This window comes from Aythya marila (assembly GCF_965140915.1).
Source record: "Aythya marila genome assembly, chromosome: 1".
NCBI classification, from domain to species: Eukaryota; Metazoa; Chordata; class Aves; order Anseriformes; family Anatidae; genus Aythya; species Aythya marila.
Genome location: NC_139042.1, coordinates 142624117 through 142650693, shown reverse-complemented (window position 1 = coordinate 142650693; position 26577 = coordinate 142624117). Strand labels below are relative to the sequence as shown.

At 37.2% G+C, this 26577-nt stretch overlaps 1 protein-coding gene across 1 annotated transcript in view; it reads right to left on the bottom strand.

The window, feature by feature from the left end:
- Positions 1-26577, bottom strand: part of DCP1B (decapping mRNA 1B) — a 44371-nt gene that overhangs the window by 3525 nt on the left and 14269 nt on the right. The window contains exons 4-7 of the mRNA XM_082784798.1: positions 17587-17653; positions 15184-15319; positions 7738-7866; positions 6147-6986 (exon numbers count right to left, since the gene is read on the bottom strand). Coding sequence (XP_082640924.1) covers positions 6147-6986; positions 7738-7866; positions 15184-15319; positions 17587-17653 — 1172 coding nt within the window. The remainder of the gene's footprint in view (positions 1-6146; positions 6987-7737; positions 7867-15183; positions 15320-17586; positions 17654-26577) is intronic.

Sequence of the window (26577 nt, the reverse complement as noted above, 5' to 3'; positions counted from 1 at the left end):
GTAACCAGTATTGGAAAACATTTGCAAACTGTAATTTTCCGATTAGCTTTTATATGTGGATACACACATATGTATGTACATACAAGCACAAGTATATACACACAAACACACATTCACATGTCCTCCTTTTATATAAGGAGAGTGGAAAAGAAAAGAGGTGAGTGATTTATGAGAGCTGCAGTTAGCTGGTGGCACTGTCAGAAACAAAACTGACTCCTAACCAACATTCAGCTCAGAAAGTCAAAAAGGCCCTAAAAGAGAAGGAAAACCCAGATGCTGCTGTAGTTCTGCAAGTTCTCTCTGCATCATATCCATGCCAACCTGCAAATATAGGTGTCAAAGAATTTTTATGTTTAAATTCTGCGATACATCTTGCAACTCTAAAACATGCAGGACTGATCAATAGTAGCAGATATAATATATGACATAACAAAGTTTATTCACTAAGTTTGCAGACGTTGGAGCTTTCTGCATGTAACTAGTAATAAATCCTAACCTTATCAGCCATCTCCTCAGTATTCAAGTACCAAATCTTTTTTGTTGTTGTTGTTTTGTTTTTGTTTTTGTTCCAAAGAACAAAAGGTACAAAGAAATTCCACCATGCTTGGAATTGAAGCATGATTTATTGCTGCTCCATGAAGGTAAAAGCCTATAGAAGCACTCCACTTTGTGTCTGGGGTTCCAAACAAAAAAACAAAAAAAATTAAAAGGAAATAGATCTGAGGTTGATTTCCTAGTAAGGTAAAACAATGTAGTTCAATATTAAAAAACATTTTTTTGGGGGTAGCTCTTCTTACCCCTAGTTGAATGCTCTACACGAAATGTTTCTGAATAATATCAGTTTGGCTGCAATATAAAAGATATAGAAAGAATCAATGAGATCTCATGTTCATTTAATGTTCAATTTAAATTAAAGGAAGCAAAAAGACTAGGGGCCTGGAAAGACTCATGTATATAGAAAGCACGTAATAAGCACCTTATGCAAAAATCTTCAATACTCTTTTGAAGTAAGCATTTTTTCTCAAATACACAGTACTACTTAGAAATGAAACTCTCTACCCACAGCTTTTTTTCTACCCCATAACACGCGATCACAAGCGAAATCATCAAGTCCGCCTTTCAAGTTTCTGAATAAGATACTCCTAACTTATTGCAGGTTTACTTCCAAAACAGTAAGGTACTATGCATGTTTGTGCACCTATGCTTCAAAACCAACGTTCATTTTAAAGGAAAACCATCACAAGTCCACAGGGACATGCTTCCACAGAGCAAGACCTTGAGGCTGTGCACGCACGTTTTCCTGGAAAAGTACCTGTGGAAGACTGGCTGCTTCCAGACACCGCAACACTTCTGATCTGCTCATCCGTGCCACTCATGTAACTCCTCTTTAATTTACCTCAAGTGAAACTGGCAGGGTTAGCTTAAACCAGCTGATTTTTCCTAATGGGATTTAAAGAATGCATATACATACTGCCCTGCAAGGGTAGGAACCTCCAGCAAAGGAGTGGTGCTGAACAGCTGGAGGAGATAGTCCTAAATCATAGTCCTAAACAGTCTCACTAGCATAAGACAGAGCCTATGTCCTATGTTTTAGGACAGACTATGTCAAGACCTAAATGACACGTCCTTTGAAATCAAAGGACACTTCTCTCTAGTCTGAGAAATATAAACAAAACCTGAGACAAACCACGTTCTTAGTACTAAATGGTTACTACTGTCAAACACACGTCTGTTAAACCACAACACATATATCAAATATTATTTGCTTTTCCTGGATAAAACCAGCTTTTTGGTAGAACTTGCCAACCATATGGAAGCTATATGGAATAAGCAATATTGCCATCTACTGGTGACACAGCTAATGTCTACAGGTTACTGCAATACTTCAGCGTTTGCCTCAGGAGACAAATAGAAAATACAGGCATTTTTTCAGTGCATACTGTTTGGTTTCGTGTTCAAACATTAAAAGGTCCTTTTTTTTTTTTTTTTTTTTTTTTCTAAGACATTGTGCTCAAAGCTTCTGCCATTTAACAAATTCTTACATAAACAGGATGGTTGCTTTTTAAAACACAAGGGCAAAATTTCAGTTCAGATTCAGAGTTCAGATCACCTTCAGTCACTGGGCCAACTGATGCCCATGAGGAAACGTGGGACGCTAGAGTGACACTACAAGTGTAATTCCTATAGCAGCAAGCTCTTGCTGCAAGCACTGCAAATGCTCTGTAGGGGCATGTGGCCTTCAAACCAATCTTTCAGCTTTGAGGAATTTCCCACGAGATGTAACAGCCCTTCCAAAACAGTGCTGATCGCCTTCTTTCTCACAGAATTTAACCCGAACTGCTTGTGGGCTGCAGCCTCCCTGGATTGCTTCCAGCTTTATCAGGTCAATACTGGAATCCCTGAGTCACTAATAACAGCGTAGCAGTCTGCCACCAGTCCTGCAGCAATGAAAACCGTGCAGGGTAATTGTTGCAGCACATACTATACCTTCTCTGAAGCACAAATGCTCGCTAGGATCTGTTTGATATTCTTCATGGCTGCAGGCAGCTAGACAACATTAGAGCTGACAAATTCCCCTAATGCCATGACCTAAGAAATGCATGGATCTCCTGGAATGGAGTCTGGGGCCTGGTGCTGCTTCCTACACGTGCACAATGCCAGCTGCATTAGGCGCTCCTCTGGACCATCAGCACCCAGTGGATGCTGTGGGCCTCTCACTCATTGTAGTGCCATCATTTAGAGCATTTAATCTCGGAATGGTTCAGGAACTTTAAATAAAGCTGCCATTAAAATGCAGCTGGCTATAATGCTAATGTTAACATTGCTTTGTCTCTCCCAAGTATAATCCAGACAATTTTTATTGATGCTTAACTACAGAATCTTAAATTACTTTTCACGACAAGTTTAACACAGCTACTGTATTCCTCCTGTACACGTTTATAATCTCATGATGAAACAGCAGTTAAAATAATAGGTATCTTTGATACGAGCATCGTATCATTAGCTACTATGTACCAGACACTTGTTCAGAGCATGTAAGATACTAAGTAGAAAACACATTTTTGATGGAAAATGCTCCAAGAAATGAGGTAAGTGGCAAGCAATGTAAGTGGTAAGCGATATAAGTGGCCTTGTGAAGAAAAGATAGATTTGTGTCAAGGTTATTGCAAGCATTTTTAAAACTGTAATTCCGATTAACATAAACTCTTAAGCATGCATATATCTATAATCAGGATAACTTATGCTTAATATTAAGCACACGTTTAAAAGCCTATTGCAGATTAATGCTTTTTTATTGCATCCTCAGCACACGTTACTCATCATCTGCAAAAGGAATACTTCTCAGAATAGGACTGGCACCAGACTGAATGCTTCCGAGTATTATTCCTTAGTTTGCTTTTTTTGTTGTGTGGTTGTGGTTTTTATTTTTTGTGACTGGTCTCTTCCTCTCCACGTGGGAGATCACAGTTCTTATACCAGATGGAGATGCAGAAGCCAATTTAAAATTGGACTTGTAATGTGTCAATTGTGCAGAAGACTATTGCTTTAATTTTCTTAGCACTGCTGATGGATCTGGGATGTTCCTTTAATGTGATTTTTCCAAATAACAAAGACACAGTCCAGATACATTTCTATTCCTGTCAGACTTTTTAGAATTTGCTTTTTCTGTATGCTAAATTACAGTAAAAGATGCAATACCAAAAGATAATTACAGAGAACAAACCTTTTGCTGCATTTGTCATCAGAATTTGCTTTGATCAATTTTGCATGAGCATGTGTGGATATATTTGTGCCAACTCAATTTCACTCAAATGTCTGTCTGCAGGCATGGCAGCACTTAAAGCCTCCGGTCTACAGCAAAGATGTAATTATAAAAAGATTAATGTTGGTTTTAAAAGTTTCAAATTTTTATCTTTTTTTTTTTTTTTCTTCTTTCTTATGGCTAATTCATTGGATTCTACAGAAATAAAGACTCATTCCTTCATTTCCAGGTTTTTGTTTTGCTTTGGGGGTGGGTGTATTCCTTCCAGATTGCCAAGCTTTAGGTGTCCTAAACAATGCTTAGTCACATGTTCATGATTTTTATTCTATGTGTTAAGTCTTACAAATAAAGCTAAATATGTCAAAAAAACTGCATCTAATACAGTTTTATAGCAGCTGTATCTGTGTCTGTAAAGTCACTCCAAGGCAATGTCAATCTTTTTGGTGAGCTCACAGCCTTGAAAAAGGGGGACTAAGAATCTCTTTAGTTTTATTTACTTGTTTGTTTGCTTGTTGGTTTTTTTTTTTGTTTGTTTGTTTTTCTGTTTTGTATGTGTTAAAGCAAAATTGCAGCAATAATCCCAGTGGATGATGCTTCTTCCAGTGAAAATTGTTCTCTTCTCTCAACCTATTGTTCTATTTATACTCGAGCAGTAAATCTATTGGAATTGCATTATCAGTCAGATCGCCAATTCCCTTTCCATACTGCAACTAATGCTGGAATCAGTTTCTTTTTCAAATATACACAAAGTCATTAACCTCATCAGCATCAGTATGGATTTTTCATTCAAAAGTACATCAAGATTTCTGCCACTTTTTATTCTGCATACTGGTTTATAGCCTGGCAATTGCCTCACTGCACTTTTTCCTCCTAACTAGGAACGTCTTATGTCTCCATGTTATACATATTTATCAGTGAATCAGAAAATTCCTTTCACTTATAGCAGGTAAGCTCCATTCCCCATGAAAACAGTACATTATTGTGACTCTGGATCCTCTTTCTATTCATTAGCACTCCACTGGAAAGTCAGATTACCATCTGTGAGCAACCAATCCTGAATAATTTTAGTGACTAAACCACAAGATACTCTTTCACACAGATTCAATATCATCAACTAGTTTAATTAAAGAATAAAAATAGTGATAACTATTTGCTTTATCAAATTCATTTTCCCTTGACATCTCCCGTGGAATTAGAAATCTTGACCTGTCAGTGTTTGTGCTCATGTGGCCCTTAATTGTTAAATGGCCATTTCAGCCTCCTCAGGTGTAGAATAACTTTCTAGGAGTAAGGAGGATATTTGGAGCAAGCTGACTGAAGCATTCCGTAGTTTTTCATTTCTCAGTAACAGCAGAAGAACAGCTTTTGAATTTTATGCTGAAAAGATGAATAGCTTGTCGTTTGGGTAAGTAACTTAAAGACTGCTTTACAATGTCAGACTCCAACACAACATAATGATTGTGGATAGTCTTCTGCAATAAAAGAACTTTAAAGGGGCTTGGATGTTCATCCCCCCAAAAGACACAGGAAGACATTCAACTGTGGAAGCTCCTACAAAGAATGAAATGGTAAACAAAGATGTTAGTTGTCTAAGATGGAGGACTTTGGAATCGCATTTGAGGTTCTCCTGAAGAATAGAAATATGTACTCATTTGAGACACAATCTCTGGACATATCCTGATTTTTCTGTGACACCAATCTTAGGATCACAATCAACAAAATCCAGGGTTTTGGGTTTTTTTTTTTTTTTTTGGAAGACATTCAGATACAAAGCAACTTTTCAAAACAATATCAAGTGGAAAAACAAAACTACTGAATAACCTGGAGTAGTTGTTACGGTACAAGATAATTCAGCAATATAAAAATACTTTCTAACAGCAGTTTTTTGAAGTAAGTGTCCTTTTACCAACTGGCATACAAAGAAAAACATACCTGCACAGAAAAGTTTGACTAATTTTCTAAGAAAAAACATTCTTAAACCCAAAACATTACACTCAATTACCAGCAGTTACTCACAACAGCCTGAGACAAAGTATGGCAACTGAAAACTAAGCAACTTTTCTAAACATGTCTGGAAAAAAAGCACACACACACACACAAAAACAAACAAACAGCAAACAGGACTGCAGTATTTTTGGTCATTAGTGATGTACAACAGACATACCCCTTGGTATTTGCAATAACTTACAATTAGTGAATCAGAACTTACTTGATGTTGTTCTTAAATTGTCACTTGCAAAGTGAAAAATGCATGTAAGACAGCAAAATTTAGTAAGGCAGAAACATGAATATACTGGCCAAAAGAAACAGAGAATAGCCTTATAATGTTCAAGTTTACAAAATTGCCTTTTTTTTTTTTTTAAATCTGAACTTGCTAACTTACCTGAAAGAGAGAGTTCTGTTTTTCTGTAACTGGTGCCTTTTCTATCCAAGAATCCAGTGGTTTCAGTGTATTGCTGTTCTGAGTAACAACAGGAAACTTAGCTGCCAACGTTGGTCTGCTGGAGACATGCAACTGCTGTTCTTGTTGCACTATCTGGAGCTTTTTCAATAGCTCTTGAGGTGATATCACCCCAGAATTGGCTGACTGATTGCCAGAGAGAGAAATTGGCTGTCTAGGAAGTTTGGGCTGTTCTTTACCAAGTGTCTGAGACTCTAAAGTCTGACCTGGCAGGGTGCCATTGAAATATACCAAAGGTGGCTGGGTCATATTATTTATCTGTGCTGCTGGTGCTCCAACAGTAGCAGGAGTCCTGCTGAACACAGAAGCTGTTGAGTTCACAGATCCTGTTGCACTGGGATCCATTTTCGTCACTGAACCTGACTGACCCTGCAATTTCTGTAATAAACTCTGAGTACCAGCAGCATCCTGTACTACATGAGATGTTGCAATACCACGAGAAGTCACAGGTTGGAAAAGTCCTGTGAAAGTCTCACCCACAGGGTGGATATTGCCATTTTCACAGAGTCGGTTCTCAGGAAACTCAGCAAGTGGGTGAAGGTCTGTCCCACGCACCATAAGCTTCTGAATGGCAGGGCAAAGCTGTTTCTCTGCACAAGGAGAATGTCTGCTAGGTTCTTCGTAGGAGAGCGAACGTACCACACCCTGCCTGACAGGAAGGTTCTCTTGATGCTGTTTATTAAGAGGTTCTGAGACATCTGTTTTTTCTTGTTTTCCAAACAGCGCTGTCAGAGACAAGTGTTGTGGTTCAGGATCCACGTTCTGTGAGGGGACAAAGAAAAGAAGTAAACATAGTTGTCTCATGCATGAGAAGTCACATTAAGTGGTGACAATATTTAGCCAGCAGTACTCAAGGAAAAGCCAAGAAAACTGCTATGCTCTTTTCTCCCAAGGGAATTTTTAATAGTTCTGTCACATCATAAGGGCAAGAAAACAGTTGTCAAGCTGCTAATGTGGGAGAAAACCAATGAATCTGAAAGATAGCAGTGGTTTCACTTTAAATACCATGAAAGAGCATCTTTCCTTTCAGTCATCCATACAATATTAATAAGAGACAAAAATCTCCCCTTGTGCAAAGTAGGGCCACTCTTAACGCATCTCCCTCTCACAGTTGACTGAATTCAGCTTTTAGGATTTTGCAACGTGATGCAGTTTGAAGATATATCAAAAGATTTTATTTAGATTACCTGAACTCCCTTGAAGGCAAAGAACACAAAAAATGTGGTTCAGCAATTGACCAGACCAGCTTGGGATCAAAGCAGCACCCCAACATTGAAAGACTAGTGTTTTTTCTGTTGCATGAGGACAGTCGATCTGTAATTTAAGTGCTTCCACATCACATGGTGGGGATGGGAGCAGATTTATAAAGACAGATTTGCTTTGCATTAAAAAAAAATTCCTTACTGTGGTTTCACCTCAAGTTCTTGCACTGACCTCCCAACCTAAGTAAGTATTCCTAGTTCACTACATGATTACAGCGACACTGGTCAGAAGACAATGCAAAACGCTTTACCTTGCTTTGCTGAGATACTCGTTGATGCTGATTTTCACTAGGCTTCACAGGAATTGGTTTGATTAGGTTGGGGTTGTTACAGATTGCAGAAGAGCTGGTTATTTGTTTTGGCTCTGAACAGGTCTTGCACTGAAACAGAAAAGAAGGATTTTCTAGTTAAGTACGAGAGTATTTTTTCCCTTAGTTTTCCACCATAGTAAAATCCAGACATGGTTAGATAGTCACTAACCAAAAATAACAGTTGTAGCACTGACTATGAAGTGTTATGCTATTGAAATAACCACATCTACAAGCTAATTTTCTAAAACCACAAAGCATATGTAAAAATAAACACTTGATTCCAAGATTTTCTGAGTACGAGGCTTCCCTTTAATTTAAATCTCAGTTCTCATCTTTTGCTTTTCCTGCACTTAACATAAAATCAATCTGACACCTCAGAAACCAAGCAACCAGGCATGCTTTTCCTGCATCAGTAGTCAGCTGGTCCTTCAACAGCCTTAAGTAGTTTAGCTACATGAAGTATTTATGTGCACTCGAAGAACGTTTAAAACACTTTTTACTAAAAACTGAAATTCTAACTCAAACTCTTCTACATAAACATTCCACAATGCGGGAACTTGCATACCCACACAGAACAATAATTACAGAGTTAATTAAGTGGCCAAATTGGTATGTTACCTTATTATACATGACAGGATTAAAAACTGTGTTTATAAAGTGATGGGCAGGCAGAGACAGATGACTAAAAGAAGTCAGGGACACGGAATGACTGCTGTATGAAGAGAGAAGGGCATAATTTAATTCAGAAAGAATGTGCACAAAACACTGTATGAAAGAGAAATGAAATAGGAAAAGATGACTAAATCCTATTTACACTGTAGCAAAATTAAGGATATAGTCAATGAAACTAGAAACCAATGGGTATACAAGGAGTGCTAAAGTCAGTAGAAAAGAAATAGTGTGCTGGAAGTTGTTGCTGTTAGGTATGACCAAAACCAAGAAATGGAGAAGACCTCCTTTTTAAAAGAGCTACTTAACAAAAAGTTAATACTATTTAGCAAGAACATTCACTGTTAAGTAACTGAATTTGTTGGGCTCAAAATTTTATGCGTTGGGACTAATGACTGGATAAGGCATGAGCAGTTCCAGTTTCAGAGCCCTTCCAGCTAAGAGCCCCATCCTGTGCATCACTGAACTCTGCTACCATTTGGATACACAGCAGAGCCACTGCTGTCTGGATATAAAAACAGCAGTGTCCTCTCCAGAACCTTCCGAGAAAAAATTCTTAAGATTCAAATATATTAGGAGAGAAAATAATTATTTCCTCTATCCCCCCAAACATATCAAACTTACTGTTAAATCCATTCCTAATATGTACCACAACAAAAATACACACTGGTTCCAGGACTGTTCAGTAAAACCAACGCTGAGTCCTTGAAGGGACTCAAGGGGCACTGTCCTGACAAGGTACTGCGGAGGTGCTCAATGCCTTTTTGCACCATTTGTCCTCAGGAATCCCAGGCCCTTGAGGCTGGTGGGAAAGTTTGGAGTGATGAAGACTTACCCTCAGCACTGGAAGATCAGGTTAGGAAGCATGTAGGAAAGAAAAAAGACACAAGTCCACAGAACCTGTAGACCTGTAGGAATGCACCCTGAGAGGTGAGCTCATTGTGAGACTACTCTTGATTAGTTTTGAAAGGTAATGGTAGCTGAGGGAGGTTCCCAAGGACTGGAAGAAAGCAAGTAGCACTCCTGTCTTCAAGGAAGGGAAAGAAAAAGAATTTGGGGAACTTCAGGCCAGTTTTCCTCACCTGAATACCTGGGAAGTTGACGGAGCAAATCCTCCTGGTAGACATTTATAACAAACATGTTAAGGACAATAAAGTGTTTGGCATTAGCCAGCATGGATTTAGAAAGGGGAGGTCATGTCTGATAAACCTGATAGCCTTCTACAGTGAGATGGACTGGCTCAGTGGATGATGGAAGAGCAGTCGATATTGTTTATCTTGACTTTGGCAAAGCCTTCAGCGCTATCTCCCATAATGCACTCCAAGAAAAAATGATAAAATGCAGGTTAGATAACTGGAAAGTGAGGTGGACTGAAAACTGTCTGGTCTACTGGACTCAAGATGTGTTTGACATGAAGCCCGACTGGAGGCCAGTTGCTACCATGTATCCGAGAACTTGATCCTTGGGTCCATACTGTTTAACATCATTAATGACCTAACTGATGGCAGAGAGGAGGCTCGTAGAGGACATAAAATGGGAACATGTAGTTGATAGACCAGATGGTTGTGCTGCCATTCACAGGAACATCATGAATTTCAACAAAAGGAAACCAAGCAGGAATAACTGTATGCATCAGCACAGGATGGGCCTGACTGAAAAGCAGTCTTTCAGGAATGTACCCAAGGCCCTTGCCAGAGAAGTCAAACAAGCCAGCAAAAGAAAGCCAGCTGCATTCTGGGCTGCATTAAGCATGCCACCCTGAGAGAGCTGGGACTGCTTAGCATCCAGGTGAGAAGACTCAGGGTATATTACTGTGAACAAAATACCTGATGGGAGGCTGTAAAGACAGCCAAGCCAGGCACTTCTGTCCACTGAAGAGGCAATAGACAAACACAGAACATACAAAATTCTGTTTAAACTTAAGAAAAAAAACTTTACTGTAAGGATGTTCAAATACTAAAACAGATGGCCCATAGAGGTTGTGGAGTCTCTGTCCATGGAGATACTCAACACCTGAATTACCATGGATCTGGACAACCTGCTATAGCTGATACTGCTTTAATGCAACGGCGCTGGACAACACTGTCTCCACAAGTCCCTTCCAACCTCAGCGATTATGCCAGTCTCTGCCCAAAAATCATTTTGTGGGTGTTTGAAGTCACAGACTTCTGCAATGAATTTGATTCAAATGTTGCTTTTAGAAATAACTATAACACACGCACCAGACAACCGTGCCACAGGGTGGTCTGCTTTTTAATCTGAGTAAAAACCAAGCACCTGTATCTTCTTGACAGCTGTACCCTTACTGCATAACGCAAGAAACAACTTTTTTTTTTTTTTTTTTGGAAAAAAAGAGTAAAAAGTACTGACTTTGCCAGCAATGCAAAACTGAATTTCAGTTAATACAAAATTGCATATCAAGTGCTTCTTCATGGCTAATCTGAGTAGACTGCATTCAACATGCAAATCTATTTAAACTCAGCTACATTTTTCCGCTCTCCGGAAAAAAATCCAATAAAGTATTTTCTTAGGTTCTTGGTTCTTCAGAGCATACATGTTGTTATCCCTGAATCTGAAGAACTATTTTTCCCCTTCAAACTTTATTTTATCATTATTTCTAGGCAGTTCACAAGGACTCACAACAATTTCAACCTTAGTATTGAGCTTTGAGCAACTCATCAACTTTTTATTTTTATTTTTAAATACACTAGGACAAAAGACTGAATTATCCTTAAATCACTTTCTAACCTCACTGTCTCAGTCAATTTCTGACTGGTGACTTTTGTTGTCTCTTACTGTTGTCACTTAATGACAGATAGGCATCTTACCTAGTTAATTGTCAGATGAAAGTTTTTTCATACTTCAAATTAAGTGCTTCCTGTAGCCACTATTTGACCTATATTAAAACAAATGGAGATAATTTTCTTTTTTTTTTTTTTTTTTTAGTTCACACACAGCCTAACTCATTATGTTGTTACATAGGACAAACACACACTTAGTAAGATTAAATCTTTTCTCTCCCGAATTGTTCTTTTTCTACAGGATGCTGCCTTTTTTTCAATATGCCTCCTTCTCAGTGATATTTTCCAGCATAGCTTTTTGGGGAAAAATCATATAAAGACATATTTAAACTTCTTCAACATGACAGATAACATACTCTTGTATATTTCATTATGAGTTCAGCAGAATTTAAATAAATGCATTAGGACCTCATTTCTCTAGGGTATTTTAATAGGCTGAATTCTTCAGAAACCACGAGTACTTTAGACGCCACTGCCATACTTTACAGGATGTCAGACCTAAAGGAATACAACTGAGGAAAGGAGTAGTAGAGTTCAACATTTATCACCATTAAGAACATTTTTTAGGATTAAATTCCTCAGCAAAATGAAAAAATACTAACTATACACAAAAATGTACAATGAATGACTTGAATCTGACTTGGTATCATTCCCATGATTTGCTAACATGACTAACAGGCTGGCATCTGATATAGGGATGCATACTGAAGAACAGTACACACAAACACTGTGCTGATTTCAAAGGAATCTGTAGCTATTAGAGCTTAAAATAGAAGGTCATTTTGGCACACTAGTAGCATGGCCTAGCTGATGAATAAATTAGGCAGCAAGATATTTTAGCCATTGTTGCATGGACAAGTAAGGAAAGGTATCATCTACCATCATCATCAACAAACACCAAAAAGCAGTATGAAAGAAATGTCAATATGTTCTTTAGTCCTAGAACCAGCAGAGTACTGATCAGCTAAAATACTTGGTGATTACTACATCTTGCTTCACAGTTCAGTCCTTCAGTCACGTACCTTGTTCAAAGCTATGCTTCTACAAAGGATGCGTAAGAAATTAAAAGGTTTTAAGATCAAGTGAAAGAAAGGCTAAGCAGTATTTGAAAGACACATGTGAAGAACATTCATCAAAATGAACAAAACACCACTGAGGATGTTTTAGGCAAGTCTGGTATAGTCAGAGACATTTAAGGCAAACAGCTGTTCTATGTTGTAAGATTTCACAGTCCACCTGTACAATATGCTCAAGCTGAATGGGATGTTGCCAAAAGGAAGGACAACGGACAAGCATGGGACCTGAGCAGTGCAGATTTCCTGACAGAAATTCCACATCATATCCTCATGTCATGCTCTGTAGGAGAAACCTGACTGAGAAACGTGAGTTGCAAAGACCTATCAGGTACAAAGAAAGCCCTGATATGAGAAAAGAAGGTTGGCCAATACTTGATAGGACTTAGTAGAGCTTAATAGACGGATGGTTGTGTTGAAAGCAACACAGAGAACTTCAAAGCTGCTTGAATTCAAACACAGTTAAGCAGCCCTGGAAATGTGGGATTTCAATCTAGGCAATCTAAAGGAGCCACAAGAAAACATTATTGTGCCTTTTCATTTGTCTGCTCAAAGTGCTCTCTAAAACAGACACTGAAGAGGACAGCAACCACCTCAAAGCAAGCAGTAGCAGAAAGGATTTCCAGAGCCCTGCTTAAGTGAGACATCCAGACAAAATTCAGACTGTACAAGAACAGCAGCACACGGTCTGTGTCATCCAGCCAGAGTATGGCACAGTGCCCTCAAGAAAGAGTGTCCTCCTGGGGAGGTGATAAGGTACTATCCAGTCTTTCATACAGTTAACAAATCAAAATCTATGAGGACACCTGCCATCTTAGATACTATATTTCTGTTCAAGCAGGGCAGTACCACTGGAACTTTTTGCTTGAAGACAGTGAAAAAGCAGTCAACAGAAATAAACGTCCAGAGGCCATGTGTGCCCTATCAGAAATGATGTTCTTATCAAATGTCTGTGTGTCTTCAGTAATGAAGCAGGAAGCTTCAGTTACTCTGGTCTTATCAACGAGGCAAAGGATGTCCCCCTAATACAACCTCTAATAGATCAAAGGACAGTGCATTAAATGGGTGATCATTAATGGACTTATCCTAGGACTTGCTAGTTGAGCAGAATCCCTTAGATGCTTCAAAGTTGACGTTCTTATTTTATGGTTCACAACATTTTAAAATATCTTATTTTATGAAGCCACACAGAATTGGAAAAGGAGAACAACATAATTCATAACTGATTTCAACACGTTAGCAGTGTAAGTTGTAAGATGTGTGCTGGCAAGGAAATACGTGTTATAAAGCAGCCAAAAAGCACGATTGCTCTGAAACATATTGACATAAAATACAAAAATGGCTGTCATCGCCTTTATTTCTCATGCCCTTCCTAGTTTTGTGTTACCAACCAAACAAGAAAAAACACAAATCCAGTTCTTAAGAAGTCAGATACTCCTAGCACACATCCTGGACGAGAAGGAAGTTTTCCTGTTATTTCCTTAGCAATCACTCATATGCAGAAAGATTAAAGATGAGGTAAGAAGCAAATTTGCTAAAGATCTTATCTGCAGGAAAAAATAAAAAAATCAGAAAACTATTAAACAACAGACCTTCTAGAATCTTTTCCTCTGTTTTGATTTGCTATGTGTTCAGGTAGAAGTGGAAGATAATTTTTTAAAAATGTACTACATCCATCTCCTAGTATCTGAGGACAGCCTAATATTTTCCAGTTTTCCATTTATGGTGTTTTAGGGGTATTTAATGAAATTATTTTATGAAATGCTTAAGCAATCAAATCACACTCTTATTTCAAGACTTCATACTCGTCCAGTTTTAAAACATGACAATATACTAGGATTTGGAAGTATTTGTTGATTATGGTACATTAAACCTATTGCATTATTAGAGAAAATATGAAGGTCCTAGCTTTGAAAGAAGCTATACCAACATGAAAAAGGCATGCATTTCACCATAACTCAAATAGTTATTATCTTTCTGCGGGTCTTATTAGTAGCCACATTTCAAAAAAACTAACATTTTCCTCTCTTTAGATTGCTTAAGACATACGTATTTCTCGCTGCAAAACACTTATGTAAGGAGCTTTATTACTGCATGACAACACATATGAAATACAGGAAACAGCAGTAGGAACCTGCAGGCTCTGAAACAATCTGTAGCATATATATGAACAGTTAAAATTGTTAGACTTTTATTCCCTAAAGTAAAACATTTTTGATTGCTCAATAATACAGAACATTATTAGTCCATTAGTTACTTCTTTGTTTAGAAGCCTCAGAAGACCAAAGTAGCACATGGGTTGAAATCACGCTAGGTTTCAACCTTTTAATTTCCTTCTAGTAGTGTCTGAAGTAGATAACAACCACAACAAAAATGGTAATTTCTAAGCTCGATGTTTTCCCTAAGGTAAATTATTCGTGCAAACCACAGAAACTAGTAGCAGGTTTGAATACTTCGCCCCAAAAGAGGACACAACTTCTGGTACCACTCAATAAGCAATAAGCACAGGAGCCCTAAGAGTCAAAATGAAAGCCAATTTACACTTGTTCTTACCCCCTAGCCTCCAGCAAATAATCAATCACATACATGTTCTCCTTTCACAAGTTGTTATTGACAACATTCATATCTTTCGAATTTTTAGAAAATTCTGACAAAAAAAAAAAACAAAAAACTTTTTATACCTACCACTCCTTCACAAAATGACAATTACGCTGTCAGTTTCACTTTGAGTAAAATTATTTTACAAAAAATCTTTTATGTTCCAAAACATGACGCTAATTTTACTCAGGCTTTACAGTATCACCAAAAACAAATGCCCTCATTTTATAGATAGCAAATCTCACCTTGGTATACTCATCTTTGGCCTTGGTAAGCATCCTTAAGATATCCACTTCTTTGTTATTAGCAGAATTCATGATCATTGGGGACACTCCTGTTCCTGTGCCCTGCTGTGCTTTGAATTGTTCCTGCTGAGTTAGGCTGAAAGTAGGAGACAAGAGAAGAAAATACAAGACAAAAAAAAAAAAAACAAAAAAAAACATAAAAACAAACCATAAAATATAAAAAGTTTAACTACAGCTACTTTACAATAATTAAAAAAACACAACACATTTTCACCCCCCAACTGTATTAACAAATAATAAACAAAATCTATTTGATACCTATATCAAAGAATAATTTGACCAGGTATGAGAAACATTTTGCCCAATCTTGAATACTCCAGGTCATAGACTAAAATTTCCATTTCTCTGTCACAATTTCTATTCCCAGAAGAAGCAGAGAATTTGTAATGTTATTCATTTTGGCTGGTGGTGGAGGATGGCAAACACACACAAATCAGTCATTAACTACTAGCAAATGACCAATTTCCTGCCCCAGCTGTTTTATTATTATTGTAGAGTGCTGAGAATTTAAACACGCGGCCAATTGGCTGAGCGACAGGTTCTGTGTGTTTTTTTCTTTAAATCTATATGCAACACTGCTATTATAAACCACTACACATGGTTTACAATAGCATGAACCCTCTGAAAACTAGTTTTTATTGTAGTAAATTACCAGTTTGAGAGTAGCTAATCACCACCAACTGCAACTTGAGCTAGTTAACTAAAATTAGCTGTCAAAAAAACTGGATTTCCTAGGGTTCATTGCTTATTTCTGTAAATTCATCCCCATCAATTATTTCTTGGGTCACAACCGACTCATTTTAGAGCTGCAGAGAATACTGCATAAACAACAAAAAACCCCAAACAAAACCCCACCATTGTCACAGTCTCTGTTTAACAATGTTTTGTCACTGCAAGATGAAAAGCAGCAGGTAATTCTTTAAAAAGAGATAGAGAGGAAACACAACTAACTTTCCATCCAGTAGTTTGTAACAAATCCAACCTGGATCATACTGGTAGAAGAGTTAAAGCACTTTGCTATGAATCAAGATGTGCGAGGACGAGACTTGGCTGGACTTGCACTGCAGGACATGTAAATGGGCACTTGGTACTTTAGCAATCAGAATTGATGTCGCTTCCTCAGCACGCTTCTGGCTACAGAAACGTTTGCTAAGCAGGCTATTAGGGCTGATGCAGACAACCTGAAAAGGAGAGATTCACAGCTCTGACTGTGCCTTTGCGCTGCACTCTGTTCGTACCTAATGCAGTTGGCTTGACATGCTCCCATGGCTTTTCTTGGGCTGGCAAAGACCTGGCCTGACATCATTGTTCCTCCTATCCCTTACAAGAATTGTGACACAATGGTTATGTCCAATCCTACATACCACAGACGGCTAGTAAATCTAACGTGCCCGTTCCTATCATGTCTCTTTACTATATCCTCCATATTATATCTCTGTAAAAATGTAGACTGTATATGTTGATAAAACCTGCAAGATTTCAGCTCCTTCGTCCTCCAAACAAACATAAAAACCTGCAGAATATAGTCATAAGAAAGGAATCATTGCAAACAAGGCAGTTGTTAGAGCAAGCAGAGGGTAAAGCGGGATGATGCGCCCTTGATCCTGGACACGTGGAGAAAGCAGTGGCAGCGAAAAAAATATCCATGATAACGTTCATTAAAAAATTATCCATGGTGCTGTTAGATTAAAATACAGCTGAGAATGCAGTTTTCTATGAAATGTTAATCTCTGATTTCATTGCAGAGTTAGAGCTGTACAACATATATAAAATATCCTTAATATGTATAGAAGAGTCATAAATTCAAAGCTAATTGAAGTCTTGCTTTATACTCCGAAACCAAGTGAATTCTACATATATATTGCTAAAAAAGCAGGAAGCAGGAACTGAGCCGTGGCGTAGAAAGAGGATAAAAAATACAAACTGTATTATTGCAGTATGCTTTTGTAATAGTCCATACTTACATTGATATGAGAAGAAAAAAATAACAGCTACATTGAAAATCCCCCCAAATTGAGAAACTCATTACCACCACCACCACCCTTCCCACCCCCCAAAGAATTCAGAGATCTGTTTTGTAGAATTGTATCATCAGGAAAAAAATCAGATGATCTGTTATATTATCATGTAGCTGGAAACCTGCATGGCAAATTAGGGAAGAAGTATTGCAATACAGTGACTTATTTCTGTATATATAAAATGCAGGTGTGTGACAATTTTACTTGCAACAAATTCTGTGTAAATAGGCTTAAAGTAGAAACCATCCTGGTAATATAATGTGCATGTATGTACAGAAATACATACATAAAAAAGCACAGAAAGTCTTGTTTACCCATCACTTACTTTTTCATGAGCTCTGCAATTCTTTGGCATTCTTCCTTATCATAAAACCAAATCCCATATATGGACACTGCAAATGCACATCAAACACAAACTATGAGAATCTTCTCAAACAGCAATTCTACCTGGTAGATATTTAAAATTGACCTGTAAAATTTTTTATTTTATTTCTGTCTTATGCTTTCCCCTTCTATAAACACAACTCAAACCCTCCAGTAAAATCAAAAAAGATCAAGAGGTGTATCTCTACTGACGTACGTCACCAGCTCTGAACCTTTGATACAGGCAAAGGTGTTTGATCCTTTTCTTCAAAACACTAAACCAAAACTAAAAGTTTGTTTTTTTTGTGTGTGTTTTCTCCTTTAAAAACTTTACTTCTGTCAATTTTCCAGTTGTCCTATCATAACCACTGGACCCCAGTGGCTAGTGTACTACAGGCTGTGCTGCACGCAAACATAAGCAGGCAAGATTTGTTTAGTTTTCAACAACCATCAGGCCTATCTCATATATCATCAAAGTTGTTAGGGTAGTACAAACCAAGCTCTGCCTCCTTGCAAATTTCCTGTAACGCTGTCCATTAGTTTCACCTCCAAAGAAGTAATGACCTGTAGCCAACCCCAGGATTAGAAAATCTCCATCTAAATTCAGACTTCAGATTGTGTCCTTCACAAAGGTAAGTGCCTGCAGTTCCGCCCAGCAACACCAGATTTGAATCTACCAGTAGTCCAAAATTCTCAGATGTATGCACTGCTAGTGAAACCATCATGATGAGAATAGCCATAATGCAACTGTAACATGGATCTTACTCTCTGCACCCTGCAACCCCTCTGCAACATTGTGCAACGTCCATGTTCCCCTTGTATGATCTGGTAGCAAATGGGTAGGCACCACGTTTCTCCCCTGCTTCCCCTCCTACAGCAGCAAGAGATTTCCCTTAATCTTCCTAAGATAAGGCAATTCCTAGCATGCCTTCTGACACAGGAGGGGCTGTGTCTATTTGAAAGTGGCGTAAATGGATGGAGTATCCGTTTTAAAATAATTGCAACACCGACCCTGATCGTGTAACATTTCCTTTTATCACAGGAGTCCAAGAACAATCGCTTCTTCTTCGCTTCCAAAGAACTGAAACTCCGACATACAAAGCACAAGCTGGTTTTCTTAATGTCTGAAAAGAAACCGAATGTGCAGCTGTTTGCAAGACGCAAGTGTAATATTTATCTCTATCCCCCTTCAGACTTTCAGCCACATGTCTTCTATACAGCTAAAAATGGTTCAACTACTTAATATAGCATCCTGGTGAAAAGCCTTTAATTTTTTTATTTTTATTTTTTCTCGTATCCCAACACATAAAAACCCAGGACCAGCAGAGAACCTGAGATGATTACAAACTGCAACCATCAAGCTAGGACCCTGTCCTGCTCTCCACTAATAAAAAAGATAAATTTACAAAGAATACAAATTTCACCGCAAACTTTCTAGCGGCATGAATATGCCTTGTGTCTTATTGGTATTAAACAGATTATTTTTTTCTTCACCCTCCATCCTTAGGCTGTGTGTGACAAAAACAGAAATTCAGATCTAAGTGGTAATGGTAAACGTTTACAGGTTAAAACTGAATGATTGAACAGGAGAGGTACAAAAAGAATTCTTCCACTGCAGCACAGAAGAAGAAATACTGTCTCACTTTTAGGCCCAGATTCAGCTATCAAGTTATCCAACGAGAGATTACTGTCAAAAACAGAGAAAGAACATATCAAAATCAAGTATCTTCTGCTCCCCAAGTGAACCAGCTACATGAGTAGCAGCTAACAAAATACCAGTAAGGAGAGTTTTATACTGACAAGAGGGCATACATCTAGTCATCCACATTCAACAGTTCCCAACTCATTTCATTTACTAAAGGAAATGAGATTTAGTAACAGACTGATCACATTAAAGGGAAAAAAAGGCACAAAAAGTTATGATGCTGTTTGTAAGACTGAACAAAGTTATAAAGATATAATGCAGCAATCAAGTCAACAAGATGTAGTTAATATTGAATTGGAGTAAGCTACATAGGTTAAATCATCTAACTGCAATCACTTCATGTTAAAGAGCATCAATCTTTAGAATTTTTAGATTTTTAAACAGGTAGGCTGCTTCTTCTGGTACACATTAAAAAAATTGCAGCATCCATTCTATTGGACCTATGATGCTGGACCTACTGAGAAAAAGAAAGACCCAAAGAAGGTTATACCCACAATAGTATTTTTAACCTATGCCTTCCTATCTTAAAGCATGACTTGAAGCATGCCATATTAATTTTGTACCATTCTACTCTAATGCAAATGTGATCCCTTTGACCACAATGCAGTCTTTATAATTATGATGCAACCAAAGGATGTTCCTTCCACTTTACTCGGGTTCAAGTAGCAAAGGTGGCTTGTCTGTTCAAGTTTGACATCCTGCTCTGCAGGATAAAGCAAGACAGGATTGCAACAAAGGAAAAATCTGCAGTTAAGACAGCTGCACGATATCTTAGAAAGACAAATACCATCTCTGACGCTGTCCCAGAGATATTATGCAATGATATGCGAGTTGTGAAATGTCATCTTAAGTGGCTGTCATTGAGTGTGTACATTTCATGTCCGGTTCTTGATTTGAGATCCCAGACCTGGGTGTAAGATTTGAGTGCATGACCTGCAAAAACACCAGCTACTTATAATCACAGCTGAAGTCTGTAGAAAGTGTTTTTGAACTTATGAATGATAAATATATTGGACAAGTTACGCTGGAGTAACTTGAAGTCAGACACTCTGCATGTAATGGATCTTTTTAATTGTAACCACTCTGCTCCAGGATCCCAATTTGTAAAGTGGGAAAAATAATACTTCTAATCTGAGCAAGGTACAACAGGTCAGCTTATTTATAAGTCACCAGCTATTACATCAATGAGTATCACAGAAAACAACAATGAAGAGTTCTGCCCCTACTGCAGAACTTCTGCAGTGCCTAAAAAGGCAACAGGTCCACATGTAAGTAATGAGGAAAAGCCAGAATCCCAGGTAGTCACTGTTTACCTCAATGTCATTCAGACTATTTGATGACTGAAGCAAGGACCATGCTGTAAAGAATTACGAACACGTAATTAAAAATTCTCTGAGGAAAAAAAGAAAAGATTGCACAAGCAACCTTGTTATATGGTTGTTTAGGAGTGCTTGATTTTGCAGCCTTTTAAACACAACATTTTGCTTAGCTAAAACAAGATACAAAAAAAAAAAAAAAAACCTGCATTATTTTACTGCCATATTGATAGTGATGTGGTTCATCCACAGGACTGGAACCTTCAGGTCTCTTGTTTCTCTACATTGTAGAAAGCAGCACAATACAAAATACTTATATATAAATGTACATATTTCTAAACAACAGAAATGCAGATTAGATATGTCCTGCTATTTCTGGAAGTTCTGAGAGAGGACTCAAAATTCTTATAATGTCCCAGGCACAAAAATGCCAGCAACCTAAAACAGTGCAAGAATCTTCCAACCAACCTAAAAACTATATTTTGATATGATCTTAACTTTTCCTAAAAAGCTGGTGAAAAAAACAAACCTATCAAAGCACTGAATACTTGCTCCTTCATTTACAGGTTGACAAAGCTTCTGATCCCGTTATTTAGGTATCTTTTAACACAGACAAGGAGAAGAATGGCTTGGTATTTACATTATTTCAAATGTTTAAAACTTCATATATGAAACAGCCAGGAAAAAAAAAAAAACACACAACAAACAGCTACTAAAAGGTAAAGCATACTGCTCACAGACTTCTTAATGCAAGTAATCACATCCGGAGAGTAAAAAAAGCTTTTTAGTTTTATTGGTCAAATTCAAGCAAGGAGGAACTGTTCAATTAACTTTCTCAAAATAGACAAATAAAAAACAAAACAAAACAAAACAACAATCCACATCATGTAAAAGCCCGTGAAAACCCCTTTCCCCAAAAAGGGATGGTTAGAGAGTGGGCAGGGACTAGCTACGCTACAAGTCAAGAATAGGTTCCTCACCACCATCTGTTTAATTGTACCTGGAACTATGCCTTAAACACGTGATATATTTATTTATTTTTTAATGGACCCTGAAATAACCTTGTGATCTTCCACAGTCATGAAAGTTGGCTGACCAATTCAGAGACTTCCAGACACAGAGCCAGCAAATATTTCTGATCTCATGAGGCAAAAAGGGACAACTCCGAGACGGCGGATTGTTTATAAAATCATGTCTGCAACTCCACGGTGACAGCCTCGACTTCTGGCAGATTTTAAATCAAAACATATAGGAAATGCCTTAAAAAAAATCAACTCTGTAGCAAACAAACAAAAAAGACACTATCTGAAAAGAATATCCCCTGAATAGCCTCAAAGCTAAAGTTACGATAGCCTTGCAGGAAACTTCAAGTCCCACTGATGCATTTATTTCCATAAAGCCTAAGAGATGCAAGAGTCCATCGGCAGGTTACGTTTTGGAAAATATCCCAAAGGCAAACACAATTTGCAAGATTTCCTTTAAAATTACATTCTGCTGATACAACAAGACATGTTTAGTCCCTACACAGGAATAGTGTCTATGTAATGATCCATCTAAACTAGTGATTTTTTCCCCCCTCCACTGGCTTTCCAGTTGCATATCCTGCCATTGCATCATCAGTTCCAAATACTTTTTAAATCATGATGATGCATTTAAGACATTAAAAAAAATTAAGACAAGACAACTGCTACAGGGGCCAGGCTATCAGTTTTTAAATAACAAGCTGTTCTTAATAAATCCACTATTGTTGTTATAATTTGTTCATAAGTAAAAAGTGGTTCTTATTACTATTTCACAGTGGATTTCCAAAACATCCACATCAGACTGGATCTCCACTGCCTTTTACAACAGAAATGATTATACAGTCTCACTCAAGGAACCTAACAGCTAAGTGAAGAGATAGTAAGATAAACAAATTGTGGGTGAAACTACCATTCATTCCATTTTTGATAAAGAAAAGTGATAGATGCTGCCTTTGAGAAGTGAGGAAGTCTTCAGCAAGGCTGAAAATGAAATCCAAATATCCTCAGCCAACAAAAGTATCCTTCCTGTGAAAAAATGTCACAGGATGGCTCTGTGGAAAGGAAGAGTAACTCCTCAAACTCTGAAACTATTACCACTACCAGCTTTCCAGTACCTTATCATCTCTGCTGATTTCTACTACTAACCATTAAAAAGGCCTTCAATGCACACTGCAATGAAATCAGGCTCTCATCCGAATGATCTGAACATAATACAAAAATGCCATCACACAAATATAGGCTATATGTACATCCATAACTTCTCCTAGCAGAAAAGCTTACAGCAACATAACACTGCCACAAGTAAAAGAGGGCAAACTAGAAACCATGCTCCCTTCTTGATGCTGTGTACAAAATTGTACCTCATAGCTAAAACAGAACACTCCTCAGTCAAGGAGGCGGTGACAATGCTCTCCCCATTCTGAAGGATGAAAAAAAGCTGGCTTTTATTTTAAAGAATAGGAAGGAATTCTACCCTCACCTTCTCAGTGTCCAGCCTTTATATTTACATCCTGCTTTTCAAGGTTAAGGAGAGCGGCAGCTTCTCTATGTTTCTCGTCAAGTATCTGGGGTATACACATACAGACAACTTAAGACTTTTGTTGTTGCAGGTTAACAGCTAATTCCATATCTGTAAATACAGTTCTTTTACTTCCCATTTCCCTATTACTATCCCCATTATCTGGGGATAAAGCCTCCTCCATTGTAAATGGCATACATGATTGCGTGGTAGAGGACTCAACAGGGTTTGAATTTTGCAGTTTTCATTTATAATTTAGTGAAATATAAGATTACGTTTCCAATGATTTTAAAGTGCATGTCTGATGTACCTGCCATGGGTTGAAGTACATCTTTAATACCAGAGCTACAGTAAAGTTCAAGGGCAAGTCGTTTTCCAAACTCTGCTGGTGTCATTTATGGTGCAATTTTTTTTTCCTCCCAGTAAAGAAGAAAAAGAATGAAAAAAAGAAAAGAAAGGAAGAATATTTTAGCTTTAAAAATGTGTTCAATAGCAAGTAATTTTTTCCCCAACTCTGTATTTTTACTATAATCAGTCTGATGAGCTATTACTGCAAACAGTTTGATTCCAGCAAAAAAAAAAAAAAAAAAATGAACAACTTGAAAATAGGCTTCATGAAGAAGATAAGCAACCTCAACTATAGATATCTGTAATTCTGACAATTGCAATCTCATCTCTTATTTCTCCACTGCATAGCTTCACATCCTAAGTAATGGAAATACATTTGCAGATCTGGAATAAGCTCTTAACCTGCAACAACAAAAATCTATGTTGTTTGAATGTACACTCACACTTGTTGCTGTAGTAAGTGACATCTAAAAATACTGTAATATTAACATAATTAAAAAATGTATTTTCCCATTTTTATACTCTGTACGCTCTAACATTTTTGAGGCAGACAATTTCTTATTGTTTCCTACACCATCTCTTTACTACTGCGATGGTCAGAAAAATAATCTAAAATAAGCAACTGTAAAGTCAACTACTCTTTCTGACATTTCAAATGTTTAGTTCATATTTACAGCAGCGCTTACGTATTTTCTCTTGTTGATTTTCCACAGTCTCGTAACACGTTATATTAAATACATTAAAAAAAAATCTTCTTCTGTTATAATCAGATGTTATGTTGACTTCATAACATCTGCTCACCTGTAGAGCGAGCTGGTGTTGGAAACTAAGTACCTATGATTTTTAGGAATACAATATAATTCCATTGCAATAGAAGGGACATTTACTGTTCTCGTTAATTGCAGGTGAACAGTATTAAGTCTATTCCAATTGTGGGTAGGTTCATGCTGTTAAGTTAGTTAACTTAGGTTCATGCAAGTTTCAGTGGATAGCTACACATTGGACCCTTTATCATTTACTTATGACCACTGTAAGTTTACTTGCTTGAAAAATGAAGGATTGTTACATTTTATCCTTTAGATTTTAATAAAAATGTTTAAAGTATATTTTACGACCTATTTTTTCTTGTGAAAGTTGCAACTTAGTAACTTATTTCATAATGATTCAAAAATCTTTGAACTACCTTACTTCTTATTTTTTTTAGTGTAATGATTTTTAAAGTATTTGTATATCTTTTAAAATTAATTTTAACTACTGAAGTTAGTGTTCTGATTACTGTAAAAATTAGCAGTTTACTGACTTTTCTTCCACCACAAGACATTCTGTGTGTTTACTTGAACAGTGGGAGAAACAGAACGTACTTCTGAGATGAAGTGTGCCACCATAAAAATTAAATTTGCATGGTAAAAATCTCCTTATTTTAAAACTGTAATCCAACAGATGAAAGCATCAGAAAAATCTGTATTTATCAAATTAATTTTATATAAGCAGCTAGATGCTTCAAAATACTGAAACAGCACTGGGACATATCCTGCAATTTATGAATTGCTAACTATAGAGATACATTTCAATACATAGCAAAATTTGGAGTTGCGCGCTGTGCAATTTTCATTACAACAACTGCATTATTCTCAAGCAAAGTGGCTCGTTACATTGTGCTTCAGAAGTCTGCAGTATTTTACCATATGCACAATCCTTTAGGAATAAAACATTAATTATCGTCTTTTGCTTCCCTATTCTCTCCCCTCCTTCTAACTCTCAGTGAAAATTTGAACCTCATTTTTTTTCTTTATGATAACAACATACAAAATATTGAGAGAAGACATAAAAAAAAACAAAACAGAAGAGAGATGACAACTAAAAAAGAAGCAAAGTACTGCAAGTAGGTATGCAATGCTTTACATAAAAATCCACTGTTGCTTCTCTAATTATGAAATTTCATGAACCTCTCCACTGAGAGATGCTATACGTTCCCGTGAAGAAGATTTAATGCTGTATGTTGTTATGCAAATAATCCTGAAATTTTACAGAAAGGCAGTTCATTTGACAGAGACAGAAGAATTGGTGTAGATCATCAAACTGAAAGTCCATATCCTGTGTAAGACAATGACCAGCACCAGATGATTCACAGGAAGAACCTTCCTAGTCTCTCCATTGTTGACTTCTGACCTGAAGCATGTGTCTTATATCACTTTTTTTTTTTCTTCTTGGCTACAGGATCTCTGGCTGTTTCTATTCATATAAATAATATCTCTGCTATGCAAAAGGATTACTGAAAGAGGCTCTAAAAGACTTAGGAGTACATGTGTCCAAAACAACGAAGCTAGCAGGTACAAACCTCATTTTTTGTGAAGAAAAACCACGTTTTTTGTGAAGAAAAATATATTTAAGAAATATATTATTTGTATGTATTTCTTATATTAATATACTTTCAGAGATATATTATTATATTATTATATGAAGACTTTATATTTTATTAAATTTTATTACAGCAAGCTCTGCACTGCAAAACCAACAACTGGACTGCAACCATAACCATTATTTGCAGAGCAGATACCAAATATTAAGCCCAACGCTGTTAGCAGTTTGTATGCCACTTAAGACAAAAAAGCAACACTGCATTTGCAGCCCTAGTGGAATTCCACTGGAACAGTTACACTGCCTTTCCGTATGTAACACATTCCTTGTCCTTTAAAGGGTATGCTATCTTATACTTCAGAAGGATTTCTTTCTTTTTGCCTCCTGTAATTGAAGAGTATTGTTTACCACCGATTTAAGGCTTGTTTTGATGAAGACGGAGCTGATGAGGCACTCAAGAGTTTGTATTAAATCAATAATAGACAGAAGTGGGCAGCTTGTATATGCACTGTGGGATACACTTGTTCCATATTTATCTTTCATGTTTTGAGAGAAGGTTACAAATATTTTTATATATATACACACACACATAAAAGAGTGTGAGAGAGCAAGCGCACATTCCAAGAGAAGTTTTCTGGCTATGTCAGGGCCGAAGTCCACCCCTTGCTAGACAAACCTATTTTTT